Here is a 14,821-nt window from a genome sequence, read left to right on the forward strand (position 1 = left end):
AGAAGAGAAGAAATCAGGAGGTTAACGTCAATGAGAGGCTGTCGACTGATCGAAGACATTCAAACTTTTAATCTCTATTTCCCAAAGTACTCAAGATGTATTATAAAAGAACTAACTTTTCAAAATAAAAGATACATTGGACTACAGCTGAAAGAGAAAACAGGGAGCAACAGCAGGTGACAGTTGTTCTGTTTGGATCATTGACTCTGAAACCCAATCGTTGTTTGACCTCAGAGAGTGCACTGTGAGGCGCTGCCGCCGCCATTGATCCAAAAACACAAACAGCCACACTTCCTTCCTGCCTGACCTTCTAATTCTATCCAATAAATAAACAATCTCACGGCTTGATACTAAAAAACAGGAGCACCTTAACTCCGTGGCCCATGTCGTCCAGCAGGCTGTAGTCGACGGGCTTGCGGATGTAGCGGACGGGCCTCTCGGGGTTGGCGGGGGCGATGATCTTGTGCGTGCGGGATGTGTTCTTGTTGGTAGTGAGGATGCCGATTTCCCGGCGCGCTACTTTCTCTTTGTGAATGTCCACCGTCTGACAAACGAAAGAGTTTTAAAGAGCTAAAAATCTAAAAAGTAAGCTATAAAGCTAAAGAAAGTTTCAGTATCGGCATATCGGGCGAAGAGGAGGTGGGTTTCTGCTCACCTGGGAGATGTGGTTGATGGAGGACTCCATCCGGCGGAGCTGCGACGCCTGGATGTCGAGCATCTGTAGCACATTGTTGGCTAGCGTGTTGATCAGGTAGGCCACGCTAGCAAGAGACTGGGTAGTGTAGTTTTTGGTCTCCTCCAGCGCCCTCTGTTTGTCTGGAGACTTCACAGAACACAGAAGGAGCATTATTATTTGAAATCCAAATAAAACAAACTAAAAATATAAACATTAAAATTTTAGCTTTTCTAAATTAAACTAAATTATTTTCAGCTTTAAATGTTCTGTTTTTTAGGTTTCAAAACTCAAAATTTCAATTTCAAACATTTTTTTCACTTTGACCTCTATTTTTTTTAATGTGAAAACAGGATATTTATCAAAACACCAAAAAAGACTGTGGTATTCCACAAGGTTCATTACTAGGACCAATTTTTTTTTTATTGTATATATAAATTATGTTTGTGATGTATCAAAAATATAAAAAAGGAGGTATGGATTTATAAGACTTGGTCTTCATCCTTCTCCCGTTCTTCTTAAGTAGATTGTAAATGTTGTATAACCAAACTGAAAAAGAATTAATAAATAAATACATTTCCGAAGCATAAATATGTTTTTGATGCCTGTATGTACCACAAAAAGACTGTGCTTTGAATTGGCTAGAGCTGTGACTTGAACGCGTCAAAACTTTGATTTGTACACCTGTCTTAAAACAACTTCAGACTATGATAGTACAGACAATACAGCCATTTCCTGAATGTAATTATCACAGTTCTGGGAGTCAGTGAATGCACTGGGACTAAAGTTACCACCCTTATCGATTTTAAATGGTCTTTCATATTAGCCTCGCCCCAATGCGCCACAACCATGCTGACAATTTTGAAACTGATATTTTTTGATTCAAAAACAGAAAAAAAATTGAAACTGAAAAAGAAGTTTTGAAACCTAAAAAAACAGACCATTTGAAGCTAAAAGTCGTTACGTTTATTTCAGAATAGTAAAAAGTTTTGGACATTTACATTTTTTGGCCAAACACCAACGTTTTTTTCTCAATTTGTTTTATTTGGGTTTCAAATAATAATGGTTCCAATTTAGCTGCATAGACATGAGGCATCGGACGACTGCAGCTTTGAACCTTCTAGAGAAGGTAAAACAAAGACGAGCTGCCGGCCCGGCGTGGGCAAGCCCCCACCAGCATCAAAGGGCCGGAGGGTATTAGCGAAGATCCCTGATGAGAAACGGCGCACATCCCAGCAAGAACCACCGCGATCCAACCCGTTCTGTTTTTACTGTTTCTATCTGACAGTAAATCAGCCGTTTGTGATCATTTGACCATCCACCTATTTGTGCTTTTCTTGGAAATCTGCAGCTCACTGATAAGACGGCTATCTGCAACCACATCCATCACCAGCAGGTGTATCTCCTACCAAACACACAGCCGCCTGCAGGCTGGTTCCTGCCCACTCATTTTTATTGAAGGTGGAGGGTGTAACTTCATTTGTTGTGACAGATGTAACCCAGAAATGTACATAAAAAAACCAACAAATTCCATCTGTTCAGAAGAGAGCAGAACCGGCGGCAGAATGACGCCCGCTCAGCCCCCCCGGCATCGGATTCTGAACTCCGTCCAAGAGAAAGGAGAAATGTACGCACACCATCCTCGTGAGGAGGTGCTTTAATATGAGGTGGAACAGGTTTTTAGGTGTATGTCTGGACTACACCCAATGAAACAAGAGGCCGTGTTTGAAGAGGTTGTTTGAAGGAAGCCGGTTTTCTGCCTCACTTTCTAAATGATAGATTCATTCTTTAGTTTCAGGAAAATAACAAAATAAACTCTGAGCTGCAGCTTATAACCAGTTTCTAGCTTCAGAAACTGATCATTTACTTCCTGATTGGTTATATTCTTTCATATCAACATTTTCTTCCTTGTAGCTGTGGTTTTCAACCGATACTGCTCTTACTTCTCGTACTAGATCAATTTACACATCTGTACTAAGGAAAATCGATTCAAAGAAATATTGCCTAATGGTCCCTGCAATCCTTCTTAAAAACTGTTAAAACAAGCCCTTGGTTTCTGCACTTGTATTAGGCCTTCACCTTTGACCTCTCCACACATAGCTGTTTTTGAGAACTGCTCTAGAAAGGATTTGTAAACTTAAGTAGTGTGATGGAGATTCTTATCTAGATCAACAAGTGCAGGATAGAGCCTGATGCCTGAAGCTCTGATGTTCTGCACAGAGGATATGAAGGCGTGACAGCAGCGACATGACAAGCCTCCACCTTCCTCCACCTCCACCTGTCAGCTCTGATCATCCATGTTTATCGAGGATGTCAGGGTCGACCGCATCACACCCCGGCTCTGAACGCCTCGGGTGCCAAAGATGTACACGGAAGCTCCCATGATCCTCCGTATGCGGCTCGCAGATGCAGAGCAGCTGCGGGGGGTTGCGTGTTAGAGGGGCGTGTTTGCATCCCGCATCATAAATCAGGTGTCCAACGTCTGGTCGTGCGGGTTTATCCGCCGTCACCCACAGATTAGCCTGATTTAACACCCCCCTCCCCAATCCGCGACCACTATTTGGCAGCGGAACGTATCGATCCCCGAAGCATCACGGGAATTGATTTTCGGTGGTTTGGACCGAGAGGCTAGCTTGCTAACACCTAGCGCTCGGAGGAAAAACGCAACATTTTCTCCCAAAAAGTGTCGACAAAAAAAGCGTGCGGGATGCACACTGTCGTAGTAGTGGCGGGTCCACCGAGACTCGCGCACGCGCATCGAATGGAATTCCTTGACAGCGGTTTGTTTTCGCGGCTAAAGCAGCTAGCCGCGGCTAGCTAGCGCGAGCGTCGGATGCTGGGAGCGGTGGCCGCCGGGAGGAGCGTCCGCCACGGGCTCTCTACGTCCTCCGCGCGGAGAGATACCTGGACATAGTTGCTCTCGCAGTACTCCGCGACCCGCTCCAAGTTGGTGAAGCTGTCCAGCAGCGCGCTGCGTCCGGCCGGAATCTCCTCTTCCAGAAGCATTTGTAGCTCCGCCATCTTCACATCTTTGGAGTGGGGAGGCGCGCGCACGCGGGCTCTTTGGCGCTCGTAGAGGCCGCGTGCTGTACTACGGGGCTCCCCGACTGAAGCAGCGGGGCCTCCCACCAGAAGGGGCCAGGGGAAATGCCGCCAATTTTCTTTGTCAAAACACATTTTCAACTGTTTTACTAATAAATAAAATGGCAAATCAACTATTTTGTTATTATTGAAAGGCATTTCTAGCTAAATTCACGACAATTTCTAAATATAGTTACACAAATATTAGAAATAAAATGTGACTTACTACATTCTACACTTCAAGAGAAATTAAAATATAAATTTTGTAAATAAGGATACGACAAAAAAAAATCAAAAACGTTTTATTTATTTTGCTATGAGCTAATTAAGCTTCACTTGTTAAGATGTATATAACAATTAAAGTTCTAACACATTAATCATACAAGAGCTTTTTAAAAAGGAAATGTTGGAATCTTGTAGAACTTTCTATGACTCACAAAAAAATAAAATAAAAAAAAGACATTTTGGCAAGTCATGATGAAAGTAAGTGGTCCGGGCAGCAGTGAGGGCTCAGAAAGGCATTGATCTGAAGAAAAGATCTTCGTCCAGAAGGAGGAGGAGCCTAAACTCTAATACTTTCCTGGTTTCTCTTCACCTGGAGTTATCAGCTTGTCCTGCTGCTCACAGTGACCCAGGTTTCGTCTTTGGGTGTGGAGACCAGCTCGGACCGGACCTCGGGCGTCTGTCCCTTCAGCGGGCGGAGCTTGAGCCGCCTTACCAAAGTGGCGAGCAGAACTGTAGCAACAGTGTAGGCGAACCTAAGAAGACACTGACTGTCAGGTAAAACTCCTGCTCCAAACCTTGGGGGTTGCCGTCTCCTGAAAAAAGTTTCTCACCTGAGCTCCGGACACGTTTGGCTACCAGAAAAGCCGAGGAGGCAGAAGCTCTTCCTGGCTGACTCCTCCTGGAATCGGTCGGGATCGAACCTAGAGGAGTGATTCCCTAGTTTATTGTTGCTTGATGCTACATACAACATACACATTTTCAAGAATACGGATGGCGTTCTTGCGTGAAAGTGCATGTTCACCACCTACAGTTGGAAGGGGCTTGGTGCAAAATTTCGAAGCAGTGCAAATCTCGCAATGTGGGGACAAAACGGTACTGGTTCATTGCTAGCATCCTTGCAATGGCGCATATGGATGATCATCATCTGAAGAGAGTGGTTTTTCTTTATTTGAAAAACAAACGTAGACAGTCATAAACCAGCAATGCAAAAACTTGTGTAGCTACGCGTACATGCAAAAAGATTTTTGCATTGGGAGGCTGAGGCTGTTGTGTATGTATCTTAATAGAAAAACGTCAAAAGATCAAAACGAACCTGTACGGGCTGCTCCAGGTGTCAGCATCCTGCAGGACCACACCCAGAGCGTAGATCACCAGCGTCTGCAGGGAGGAACAATAAACATTCACGCCTTTTATCCACAGCATCTATCCAGAGGTGGACCTCGCATACCTCTTTGGGGATGACATGCTGACCAACTTTTCCCTCTACTTCCTGAAGACGAGCGGCGACAGGTGTTAGCTTGGCGGTCCTAACCGTCTCGTTGAGGACCTGCTGGCAGTATCTACCCGAAGACAAAACCATCAAATACCAACAAAGCGGGAATTGAACTATGAAAGATGCCCAGCCTCACTTGAGCTGTGGGATTTTCTCCAGAGAAACTGGATCAGAACCAAACAAGTCCTCCACCTCCTGGCACAGCTTGTCCTGAACATCCTCAGAAGTCGACAAGAAGTGGAGCGCCCAGATGCACACTGTTGGGAGGAGTTCAAGGGTAAGAGGGAGACAGCGGTTCTGCAGCAACGACTAGATTAGCCATGCTTACGATTCGCTGTGATGACACATCCAGCCAAGGTGAAGACCATGCAGTCCTCCATGATCTGAAATAGAGCCAACATTAAGTCTGGACCGTCTCCCAGGACCACTGTGGGTTTGAGACCAGAAACTCCACCTGCCGCTCCGTGAGACCGGACTGAAGCAGAGCGTCTACGAACGCCGTCTGCTTCCTCTGGGCTTTTCTGTCCTTAGCTACCGCCAGTAGCATGGCCTCCATCTCGGACAACGCTGGAGCAGAGACCCACAAACATTAGATAGAACCACAGGAAAAGGTTCAGAGCTTTGGGTGTAAAAGTCTGAGAAACTACAACCCAAACAAGGACGGTGGGACAAAGTCTGAAGCTACAAATCTTCCAAAACTACTGATCAAAAACTAGAGCAGGAAATGCTGGAGAATGAGCAAGGTTTCGATCTGGAGCTTCCCCAAAGACTTCAACAAAATTAGAAATTCCATGACACAGCTGGGATCGGGATTACAATAACCTGCTCTCGTCCTATCACAATGCAGCAGAAATTACCTGTAGGTTCAGGTTTGAAACAGTTGATAAAGAACCAACAGTTTGAAGCTCAAGTTCCACAATTCATGGAGGATGAAGTTAGGCAACCCTTGTGCTATCCTAGGCATGTTTACATTAAAAATGGGGGTTATCTGGACCCCATAAGACAGCGCGCTGGACTCTTTTTCCCTATGATTTTTGATTTTCACTGGTGTCCGTGGAAGACATGAAATCCTGTCCACCTTCATCCACGTTTGTCATTGGATGGATAACACGGTAATGTAAGGCTTGGGTCATCTGGACCCCATAAGATAGCATGAGGGTTAAACAGACTACAGGAGATCAGGAGACTTGGTGATGGAATGAAGAAGTTCAGGAGTGTGAAAAAGTGAGGCAGAAAACAGAAGCTCAGATCAGAGGGATGTAGCCAAAGGTGGAGGTGACAGACCAGAGAAAGGTCGTGTGACGACTTAAGACAGGTCGGACCTAAAGAATGCAGAAGTTGATCTCTACAAGTGATGTAGAGAAACATAAATGGAAATGAGGAGGATGCAGAATATAAGATTAGACTGAGGCAGGTGATTCTCTGATTCTCTGAACCATGACTACCAATCCAACTGTTGCAGTTCTAAGATCATTTCAGGCAAACTTAAATTTAAGATCAAAGACAAAAAATATCCCAATGACCCGTAGTTTACTATAGTATTTCCCCGTTTATTACGGGACGAAAGATGTGAGGAATGAAATCTGCAAAGTACAATAATAGACATTTTAAGTAGAGGAGCAACAATTTATTGACAAATTGAAGAAACGGGTCTGAGTTTCAAAATAAAGAAACTTCCAAATAAAGTTTTAATTTGTCTTCCCCACACAATAACACACCTGGTAATACCAGTGTCCATTTTTGCAGAAGGTTTAATGTCTTTATGACACAAAACATGCATCTTACAAAGACTCAGTGAGGAGGGAGAGGGGATGGGGCCTGAAACATTTTGATAAACTATCAAACATGGGGGTAGCAGGTCAAACCACTCCTCCAGAAGCCAGGGGAGAGGGGGGATGGACCGCAAACACCACAGAGACAATGTAACTAACTGATGGACTCTCCACATAACACAAGGGGGACGCATCGCTGACAGATTAGTGTAAATCCGGAGTAAGTAAAGAAAGTTCTGCCTTTTTTAGACACAAGACTACAGCGTTCCCTCGCTATATCACGGTTCACCTTTCCCAGTCTCTGATGGATGCTTTGTTTTTTTTATTTTCTCTTTAATTACAGTGCACTCTGTTCTGCATTTTGATTGGCTGATTGGTGCAAATGAACAAAAAGACGTGAGAAACAGCAGGCGACAGCAGAAACAAATATCTCGGCTCACCACTCTCGTAGTGTTGTTTTCTACTGGAACTCTTCTCCAAGGAGCCGTCCATGTAGCCCTTTCCAATCTCTGACCAGATCTGATGGCGTCACACAAAAAAGCTTTTATTCTATTCTAATAAACATGAACAACCCCTAAAGCTGTGTCAGCACCACTGAGAGTACTCACCGCTTCGTGGTTCTTGCGGAATGAAATGACCTCGGCGTCATCCTTATAGCGTTCGCCCAGTGCCAGCTGAGTGACGGTCTTCAGGGCCAGGCCCAGCAAGTGAGCGCACAGCGGGATGTGCTGATCCTCCGGGACGGAGCTCCACTTGCCCACCAGCTCCTCCGCCACCTGTAAAAACACATCGTCATCCACTGGGGGCGCCATTGGGACTCTCGGTGAGCTGCAGGTTTCACTTAAAAGTTCTAAGAACCTTCAGCACAACAGGGAAGCTGTTCTTCAAGGCATTGTTGATGGCGCTCTCGTACAGCTTCTTCCTCATCACCGACTCGCTGGCTCCACCTCCTGCCCCTGCCTGGTAGCCTAGCAACGACTTCAGCATTGTTTCAAATGAATCCGCTGTGAGCAAAAAGACAAGAATCCCATTTTTATTTTCAATGATACAGAAATAAACAAACAAGCAAACATGGCGCCCCCTACTGGTGTGATTGGGATTGATGTGTTGCCGGAGTTGGTCCACAGAGCCCAGGCTGACCACTGGCTGGCGGCCAAACCAGAACGAGGCCACCGGTCCGAACTCCTCGTGCAAACCAACAAGAAACTCATGGAAACTGCCTCTGTCCACGATGTCCTGCAGGTTCCCATCCCTGAAGACACAAACATCAACCAAAATGTTATGATCTCACTTATTGCAACTTTTTCAACTTGCAAACGGGTCAATTTTGACCTGAACACAATAATGGTAAATTAACCCTTATTTTGTGCTTGGGTCAAAATTGACCCGTTTTAAAGTATGAAAATGAATCAATTTTGACCCAAACACAATAAAACTCATTTAGCCCATATATTAGGGCCCGGTCAAAATTGGCCTATTTTGACACTTAGAACCGGGTCACTTTTGACCTGAACACCCTTATAATGCATTTGGGTCAAAACTGACCCGTTTTCCACACATGATAAAGGGTGTATTTTGACCAGAGTACAATATAAGGGTTATGTTACCCTATTGCTATAAAATTAAGTGAAATATCTTCTCTTACTTCTCATCTGTTGGGAAAAGACCTGGAACTCCAGAGGCTCTCCTGGACGACTGAAAACAGGAAACTCAAAGATCAACACAGGAGTTTCAAAATAAAATATCACTTTTTTTTTTTTACAAATTATAAAGTTCACGGATCAATAGAATATCCACTTTGACATTGCCTTACTTATTATTTCATTAGTGATTTTTACTTTAACCTATTTACTACCCTATCTGCTCCCATTTTATCTTCTAATACTCCCAATTGGTTTAACGTTTTTACGTATTTAAATATGTTAATTACTAAATACGATAGTACGTTTTCTAAAAAAAAATAAATAAATGTATGCTTTTATTTTTGGCTCACGAACTTCAGCGCAAACTTTACGCCGCATGATTAGCATGATTCTACACTAGCATCATGCTAATGTAGCCGGCTAGCTGCAAACTCACCGGGTATAAATAAAGAACAGCGCCCACTAAAATGACCACAAACGTGACGGCGAATATGGCGAAGTCCAGCATGGTCGCTCGGCTGTCGGAGCCTCCGTTTACGGACGAAAATTCATGTGTTTCTGCAGGTTTTTATTAAGCTCGCGCGTGACCGTTTCCACGTCAACAAAACCGATCTGCAGACCAAAGCAATGGATGCAAGATGCAATCGATTTGGGGATTCTCGTTCAATTTTTCTGTATTTAGCGACGTTTTTTTTTCTTCTTAAACTTAAATTATGTGTGCACGTTTTTTGTTTAAATTATAATAAATGTAATCTTAATTTAGCTTTTATAACTATTTTTAAGCTTTTATATAATTATTATTTTAGAAACTTACAGTAATTTATTTTAGACAAAAACGTTAATGTATATAAAAACATAATTATTCGTTCATTTTATTTAAAAATATATAATTTTTTGAGTTATGTTACTAATTTATCAAATATTTTAGCTACTCTGACAATATAAACCAACATTGTGATTTTTAACTACATTACCCATCAGTCCTTCTCTCATTTATTTTCTTTAGAAAAGTAGAAAAAAAACATAAAAACTGATAAATTCGTCAAAATTCTTTATTTAAAACAAAACAAGCACATTGAAAATATACAAAAATAATCTATAAACAATAAAAAATAAAAAAATGCTGAGCTCAGGCGGTAATCTCTGCTTTCTCGTCGGGTTTCGGGGGCTCCACCTCCATGGCTCTCAGGTAACCTGCAGCAGAAAAGCGTAGACTTCAGGTGCGGCTCCCAGGTGTGTGCGGCGGTCAGCGGCATCGTCTCACCTTCGGTGTAGTCCGCCTCAGGTCTGGTGGCGACGCATATCCAGGCGACGCCCACAAGCAGAGCCACCACCAGGTTGACGGTCACCCAGGGGTGCAGGATCTGGTGCTCGGAGCCCGGCGGCCTGCGGAGGGAACGCGTGAGGCACAGCGAGATACTGGCGTGGTGGGAAGGAGGAGCTGAACTCACCATAAGGTGGCGTTATAGGACTGGTAGAGGTTGATCCGGTCGCTGGTCATCTGTTGGCTCAGAGAGAGGACCAGCGCCGAGAAGTACACTGAGGAGAGAAGAGGAGGTCAGGCCAAACGGAGGAGGTGTGGCTGGAGGAGGAGTGAACGCTCACAGAAGGAGGCGAGGGCGACCGGGTCCAGCGTGATGCACTCCCGCAGCGCCACCGACCCTTTGGCCAGGTTCACCCTGCGGACACAGGTTTGGTTCAGAAGCCGGCGCGGGGTCTGCCGCAGACGGGGGCGGAGCTAACGTACCTGTCGAAGGCGGCCACCGTGCTGATGGCCAGCAGCATGTAGAGCAGCGACTGGGACGGGTACGCCAGGCCGTGGTACTGCTCCAGCAGGTTGGCCAGGGCGGTGAGGTGCTGCCCAGCGAGCATGTACACCACCACCACGTTCCACACGGCGTAGCCCGCCAGGAAGCCGTGGCAGTACAGGCCGAACACTCTGAGGGCGGCGAGGAAGCGTGAGCACAGGGCGCCGATCCAGACCTGAAGAGAGGCGGCCTGCTCACCTGAAACCGCCGTGGACTCGCACCGACACGTCTCTGGTGGTCCACGGCTGCTGCAGGTGCTGGAAGTCCGCCATGTTGTCCGTCTGCTGGCTGCTCTTCCTCAAGTCGGCACGCTCCGCCGCCTGGAACCGCCCTGAACGCCAACCAATACATCAGACTCAAACCGGAACCACAACGGCTCCTGAATGCGTTCTACTGACGGTTCCTCTCCACGAAAACCTTCGCCACCGGCTGGCTCTGACCCTGCGGCGCCGAGAACAAGGCATGCTGGGGGATCGGGGAGTCTGAAACCACGTCGTCTTCCTGTACGTCCAACTCGTCGGGGAGATCCACGACTTTCGGCTTCCTGAGAAAAAAAAAACTTTATTGTTCACAGAGGTGGAACAAAACCTTTTGGGGGTAAACAAAGAATTTTTACTTTTTCTTTTTGGTTTTTTTGGCCACTTCCTCCCCGTCTGTAGTCTGGTCTCCCGTGTCTCCGTTCACCAGATCCGCCTGATCGTCCTCCAGATCTGAAAGTTCAAACCAGGATTGAGCCATTACCACCGCCGTCAAACGCCGGATTTTAAAGGGGGTTTCACATCACCTATGGTGGGGGATTTCTTCTTCCTCCTTCTCCTCTGGGGCGGAGCCTCAGCGGCGCCTTCGAGGGTCAGCTGCTCTCCAAGCTCCGACGCCCTCCGGCTGCTGACTCCGCCCATCTCCATCCCCTGATCTGAAGGGAGGGAGGCGTTAAAATAAGCTCAGAAATTTAGAATTTAAAAAGAGTTAAAAGCTCAAAAATGTCCTTTTGTACCGTCTGTGTCGTCGACGCCTTCCACTTCCTTCCTCGCCTTCTTCTTCTTCCGTTTAGCTGCTGGAATTTCTACAGAAAAAATAGAACTTTAATGAACAGAAGAGCTTTAAAAAAGAAAAAAACCTTTATTCATCGTTTACTCACCTGCTGTGTCTTGACTTTAAGGGTAAAGATCAAAGACGGATTTAAAGATCAAAGAAGAAAGATCAAAGAGTTAGGTTTGAGTTTTATTTTGCTACTTTTAAGAAAAAAATACATAAAGTTGAAGGAATATAAGAACCTGGACATGGTGGGGAGCGCCCTCTGACCGCGCTAAGGAGATAAAACAAAGACGCAAAGTCACTTATGTAACAGGTTTGTCTTAAAATAAACACAAACATGGCGGCAAAAGAAACAACACAAGACACAAACGCTTTCCATAAAAATACAGTTTCTCCTAAACATGAAGCTCAAAATGAATTCTCTACAGAACTTTTCACGTAAACATCTTTCATATAGTGCTGCACAAACTTCAAAATAAAAGAACTTAATTTCTGTAAACTTAAAAAGGTCTTTCAGTGCGTTTTTTGTTCAGTCTGACCTTCACAACCGGATAGTTTTGGATTAAATATTAAATCTATAAACATTTATAGAAGATATGAACAAAAATGCTAAAATCCAAGTAGATTTTTTGTATGTTTAGGGTTTTTTTTTTTTTTAAATAATTCAAAACAAAGATCCTCAATAAACCTTAGGGTGAATTAAGGTTATAAAGTCTAAAAAATACAAATATTTAAGGATTGGTTTGACAGAGAAAGTAAAAAACAAAAATAACATTTTAGATGATATTAAAAAAACAGCTACAGTTTCTTTAAACCCCTGAGCTATACATATATATTTATATAATTATCAAGCCATATTTAAATGTTTTTTTTGTTTTCAAAAGAATCAAATCTTACCGTGGTCTTCCTGGTCATTTTACCGGACCGTTGTGTTGTAGCAAACAACAAACCTGACAGGTAAATCCCAAACTAAATCTGTCGGGATTACACGGGTCAGAGGTCGGAGGAATCAAAGCGTTTTATTTTTAAAGGTCAGGAGGTTCATTAGAGATGCTGTGCGCTCTTCAAGTGCAGATTTTGAATCAAACTTTTTGGTCTAAAAACAGATTTTTATTGAAAATATAAGGATTTAAAGTTGGTGTGATGCACAAAACTCTCTTTAAAGAATAAATAAAGATTTTTCAAAAACAGAAGAAATTTTTAACCAAAAACTTCTAACATGTAGCTCTTAGATGCTTCTCAAAGACTTTGCAAAGCAACACTTCTATTTTGAAATGTAATGAAAATTTTACCACAATTATTAAAAATAAGAAAATGTTTTTAAGTCACTAAATGAACAAAATGTATTAATTAAACTGTGAAATACAACTGAAAATGTGGATTTTTTACATTTTTATAACAGTTTAAAAATGAATTATTTAAATAATAAGTATATTAAAGTTTAGCTATTTTATTTATATGCCTCATTTACATTTTACATTAATTAACTGTTAAATAAAACAAAAATGGTTTGTTTAGAGCCATAAACTGATTCTTAAAGGGCCAGCACACAATTATTAAAAAAAATGACTTAATATTTTTTATAAAAGCAATCCAAATATATACCGACCTTTGAAGAATTTAATTAAAACTTAAGTCAGAAGTGGAAACTGACCTGTGGGAGCGGCGGCAGCTCTCTGACCCTCATTTTCTGAAACAAATCACTGAAAATTCGTAATAAATTCACAACCAAAGCGATTTAAATAAGCAAATTTAATCCAAAACTTAAAAAAAATAAAAGTAATAAAATGGGACTTCAAATTTAAGAACTCCGGGACTTTTTATATTTTATTTCTGACGAAATCCGCGTCCAAGTTAGCCAAAACAATCTCAACCGGACCCGTTATTTCAAATAAAAACTCACCTTCGGACCTCCAGCCTCCATTCTGTAAACCTAAATTTCAAAATAATATTAAGCTACATATTTATCACTCATTGTGTCGTTTTAATTTCACTTTTGGCCGTTAAAACCCATTTAAATGCTACTATAACTCCACCGCTAACATGTTTACACTATGAAATCTGAGTTTACGTCACCGGAAGTCTCTTCGCATCAACATCCGGTTGTTTTAAAACAAGAGCCCCCGGTAAAAAATTAAATAAAATAAAACAATAATATGACATGTAAATGTGCCATCACACATTTATGAGAATTAAATCATAAAATATTTTATTAAAGTCAACAATTAATACACACACGGTACATTTAAATGCCTACGTTTGTAATGGGGCCGCATTTTATTTTGTAAAAAAAAAAAAAGCCATTTAAATTCAAGGTAATCAGGAAACTTTTTTTAAGTTGTGAAAAACTTTAAATGGGGGGAAAAAATGAAGTAGTCTTATTTAAATTAAAGGTAATTAAAAAACATTTTATTCTAATTCTAAGAATGGTTTGATACAAAAGCAGAAAAGAACAAATATGTGACATCATCAGTGCTGTGACAAACTGACACAGTTTCAAGGATTTTTTTTTTCCTTTTTTGTGGCTTTTGGGGATTTAACTTAAGACCCAGATCAAAGCTGTAAACAAATGGATCCAAGTATTTACATTTTTTATTCTTGCCAAACTTCCTTAAAAAAATTAATCCCCGTTGTTGCATGTCATGCTGCATTTATTTTATTTATTTTCATTTGCTGGCATGTTTCACTGCAGGCTCCTTCCTCATGGTTCGGCGGTGGGCCGTATCCAGCTGGCAGGGACCCACTGGGGCTCGTCCTGCGCCCGCCTGACCGCCGTCAGCAGCTGGACGCAGGAATCCTGCAGCTCGTCGTTGATCAGGACGTGATCAAAGAACTGCCAGTACTGAGACTCGATCTTACGCGCAGCATCTTCCATCTCCTGGAAGTCTTCATCCTATTGGGTAAAAATAAAACCGGTTTGTGGTTAGAACTTCTCAGTAATACGGCAACAAATGAACCAGAAATCCAAACGTTTTAGATGGTATAACTCAATATACATCACTGACAGTGGCTAAAAAGTCAGTTTTATGCATTTTCTACCTGTGCTTTATTTGTTGCTTTTGTTAACATTAAAACATTTATATTTTTAGACATTTTGAAAAGTCAGATAGTACAAAGCTTACAAAAGAAAATCTTGCTTAAAAAACTGTGCTGCATATTTGGTCAAAATTGCTTGTATTGTGACCTGACAAGTCATCTAACAACAAAAAACGGAGAAACTGGGTAGACAAAAAATAGTTTAAAAAGATTATTGGAAATTGTGTTATTGAAATTAAATAAAATTTAACTTGCCCCAGGACCAATCCCTGAGG

General features: G+C 42.5%; 5 protein-coding genes across 6 annotated transcripts in view; 1 reads left to right on the forward strand and 4 right to left on the reverse strand.

The window, feature by feature from the left end:
* abi2b (abl-interactor 2b) overlaps nucleotides 1-3,821 on the reverse strand; it is a gene marked incomplete in the record, with an annotated part of 16,646 nt that extends 12,825 nt beyond the window's left edge. Inside the window, 3 exon segments of the mRNA XM_024281676.2 lie at nucleotides 368-544; nucleotides 656-823; nucleotides 3,578-3,821. Of these exon segments, the coding sequence (XP_024137444.1) occupies nucleotides 368-544; nucleotides 656-823; nucleotides 3,578-3,694 (462 nt within the window).
* si:dkey-246g23.2 (solute carrier family 66 member 2) overlaps nucleotides 1-14,821 on the forward strand; it is a 271,509-nt gene that overhangs the window by 62,807 nt on the left and 193,881 nt on the right. The window lies entirely within an intron of this gene.
* LOC112152229 (cytochrome P450 20A1) lies at nucleotides 4,040-9,319 on the reverse strand. Its single transcript, XM_024281678.2, has 13 exons — nucleotides 9,104-9,319; nucleotides 8,670-8,719; nucleotides 8,110-8,276; nucleotides 7,883-8,028; nucleotides 7,633-7,800; nucleotides 7,465-7,543; nucleotides 5,707-5,819; nucleotides 5,581-5,635; nucleotides 5,389-5,509; nucleotides 5,208-5,319; nucleotides 5,073-5,137; nucleotides 4,591-4,680; nucleotides 4,040-4,512 (listed from the first exon to the last, which is right to left on the reverse strand). Exons 1-13 carry the CDS (start codon nucleotides 9,173-9,175, stop codon nucleotides 4,359-4,361), a joined length of 1,392 nt encoding a protein of 463 aa, XP_024137446.1. The 5' UTR covers nucleotides 9,176-9,319; the 3' UTR covers nucleotides 4,040-4,358.
* Nucleotides 9,702-13,580, reverse strand: tmem237b (transmembrane protein 237b). Its single transcript, XM_024281679.2, has 14 exons — nucleotides 13,414-13,580; nucleotides 13,165-13,200; nucleotides 11,750-11,781; nucleotides 11,614-11,627; nucleotides 11,470-11,538; nucleotides 11,260-11,388; nucleotides 11,092-11,185; nucleotides 10,874-11,019; nucleotides 10,674-10,806; nucleotides 10,415-10,606; nucleotides 10,273-10,346; nucleotides 10,119-10,206; nucleotides 9,932-10,053; nucleotides 9,702-9,861 (listed from the first exon to the last, which is right to left on the reverse strand). Exons 1-14 carry the CDS (start codon nucleotides 13,432-13,434, stop codon nucleotides 9,797-9,799), a joined length of 1,215 nt encoding a protein of 404 aa, XP_024137447.1. The 5' UTR covers nucleotides 13,435-13,580; the 3' UTR covers nucleotides 9,702-9,796.
* The window catches only part of mpp4b (membrane protein, palmitoylated 4b (MAGUK p55 subfamily member 4)), a 14,613-nt gene continuing 13,805 nt past the window's right edge, over nucleotides 14,014-14,821 (reverse strand). For both annotated transcript variants that reach the window (XM_036212547.1, XM_024281675.2), the window contains one exon: nucleotides 14,014-14,403. In XM_036212547.1, the coding sequence (XP_036068440.1) occupies nucleotides 14,212-14,403 (192 nt within the window). In that variant the 3' untranslated portion in view covers nucleotides 14,014-14,211. The remainder of the gene's footprint in view (nucleotides 14,404-14,821) is intronic.

The sequence above is a fragment of the Oryzias melastigma genome, linkage group LG6, assembly GCF_002922805.2.
Source record: "Oryzias melastigma strain HK-1 linkage group LG6, ASM292280v2, whole genome shotgun sequence".
Lineage (NCBI taxonomy): Eukaryota > Metazoa > Chordata > Actinopteri > Beloniformes > Adrianichthyidae > Oryzias > Oryzias melastigma.

Excerpts from the sequence above, each read along its gene's own strand:
- tmem237b (XM_024281679.2), bottom strand. The coding sequence starts at position 13,434 with ATGGAGGCTGGAGGTCCGAAG. Across the intron at positions 11,186-11,259 it reads GAAGAAATCCCCCACCATAG|ATCTGGAGGACGATCAGGCG; the intron begins GTGATGTGAAAC and ends TTGAACTTTCAG. Across the intron at positions 11,020-11,091 it reads AAAAAAACCAAAAAGAAAAA|GAAGCCGAAAGTCGTGGATC; the intron begins GTAAAAATTCTT and ends TTTTTTTCTCAG.
- LOC112152229 (XM_024281678.2), bottom strand. The coding sequence starts at position 9,175 with ATGCTGGACTTCGCCATATTCGCCGTCACGTTTGTGGTCATTTTAGTG. Across the intron at positions 5,636-5,706 it reads CCGGTCTCACGGAGCGGCAG|ATCATGGAGGACTGCATGGT; the intron begins GTGGAGTTTCTG and ends GCTCTATTTCAG. Across the intron at positions 5,510-5,580 it reads ATGTGTCATCACAGCGAATC|TGTGCATCTGGGCGCTCCAC; the intron begins GTAAGCATGGCT and ends TCCTCCCAACAG.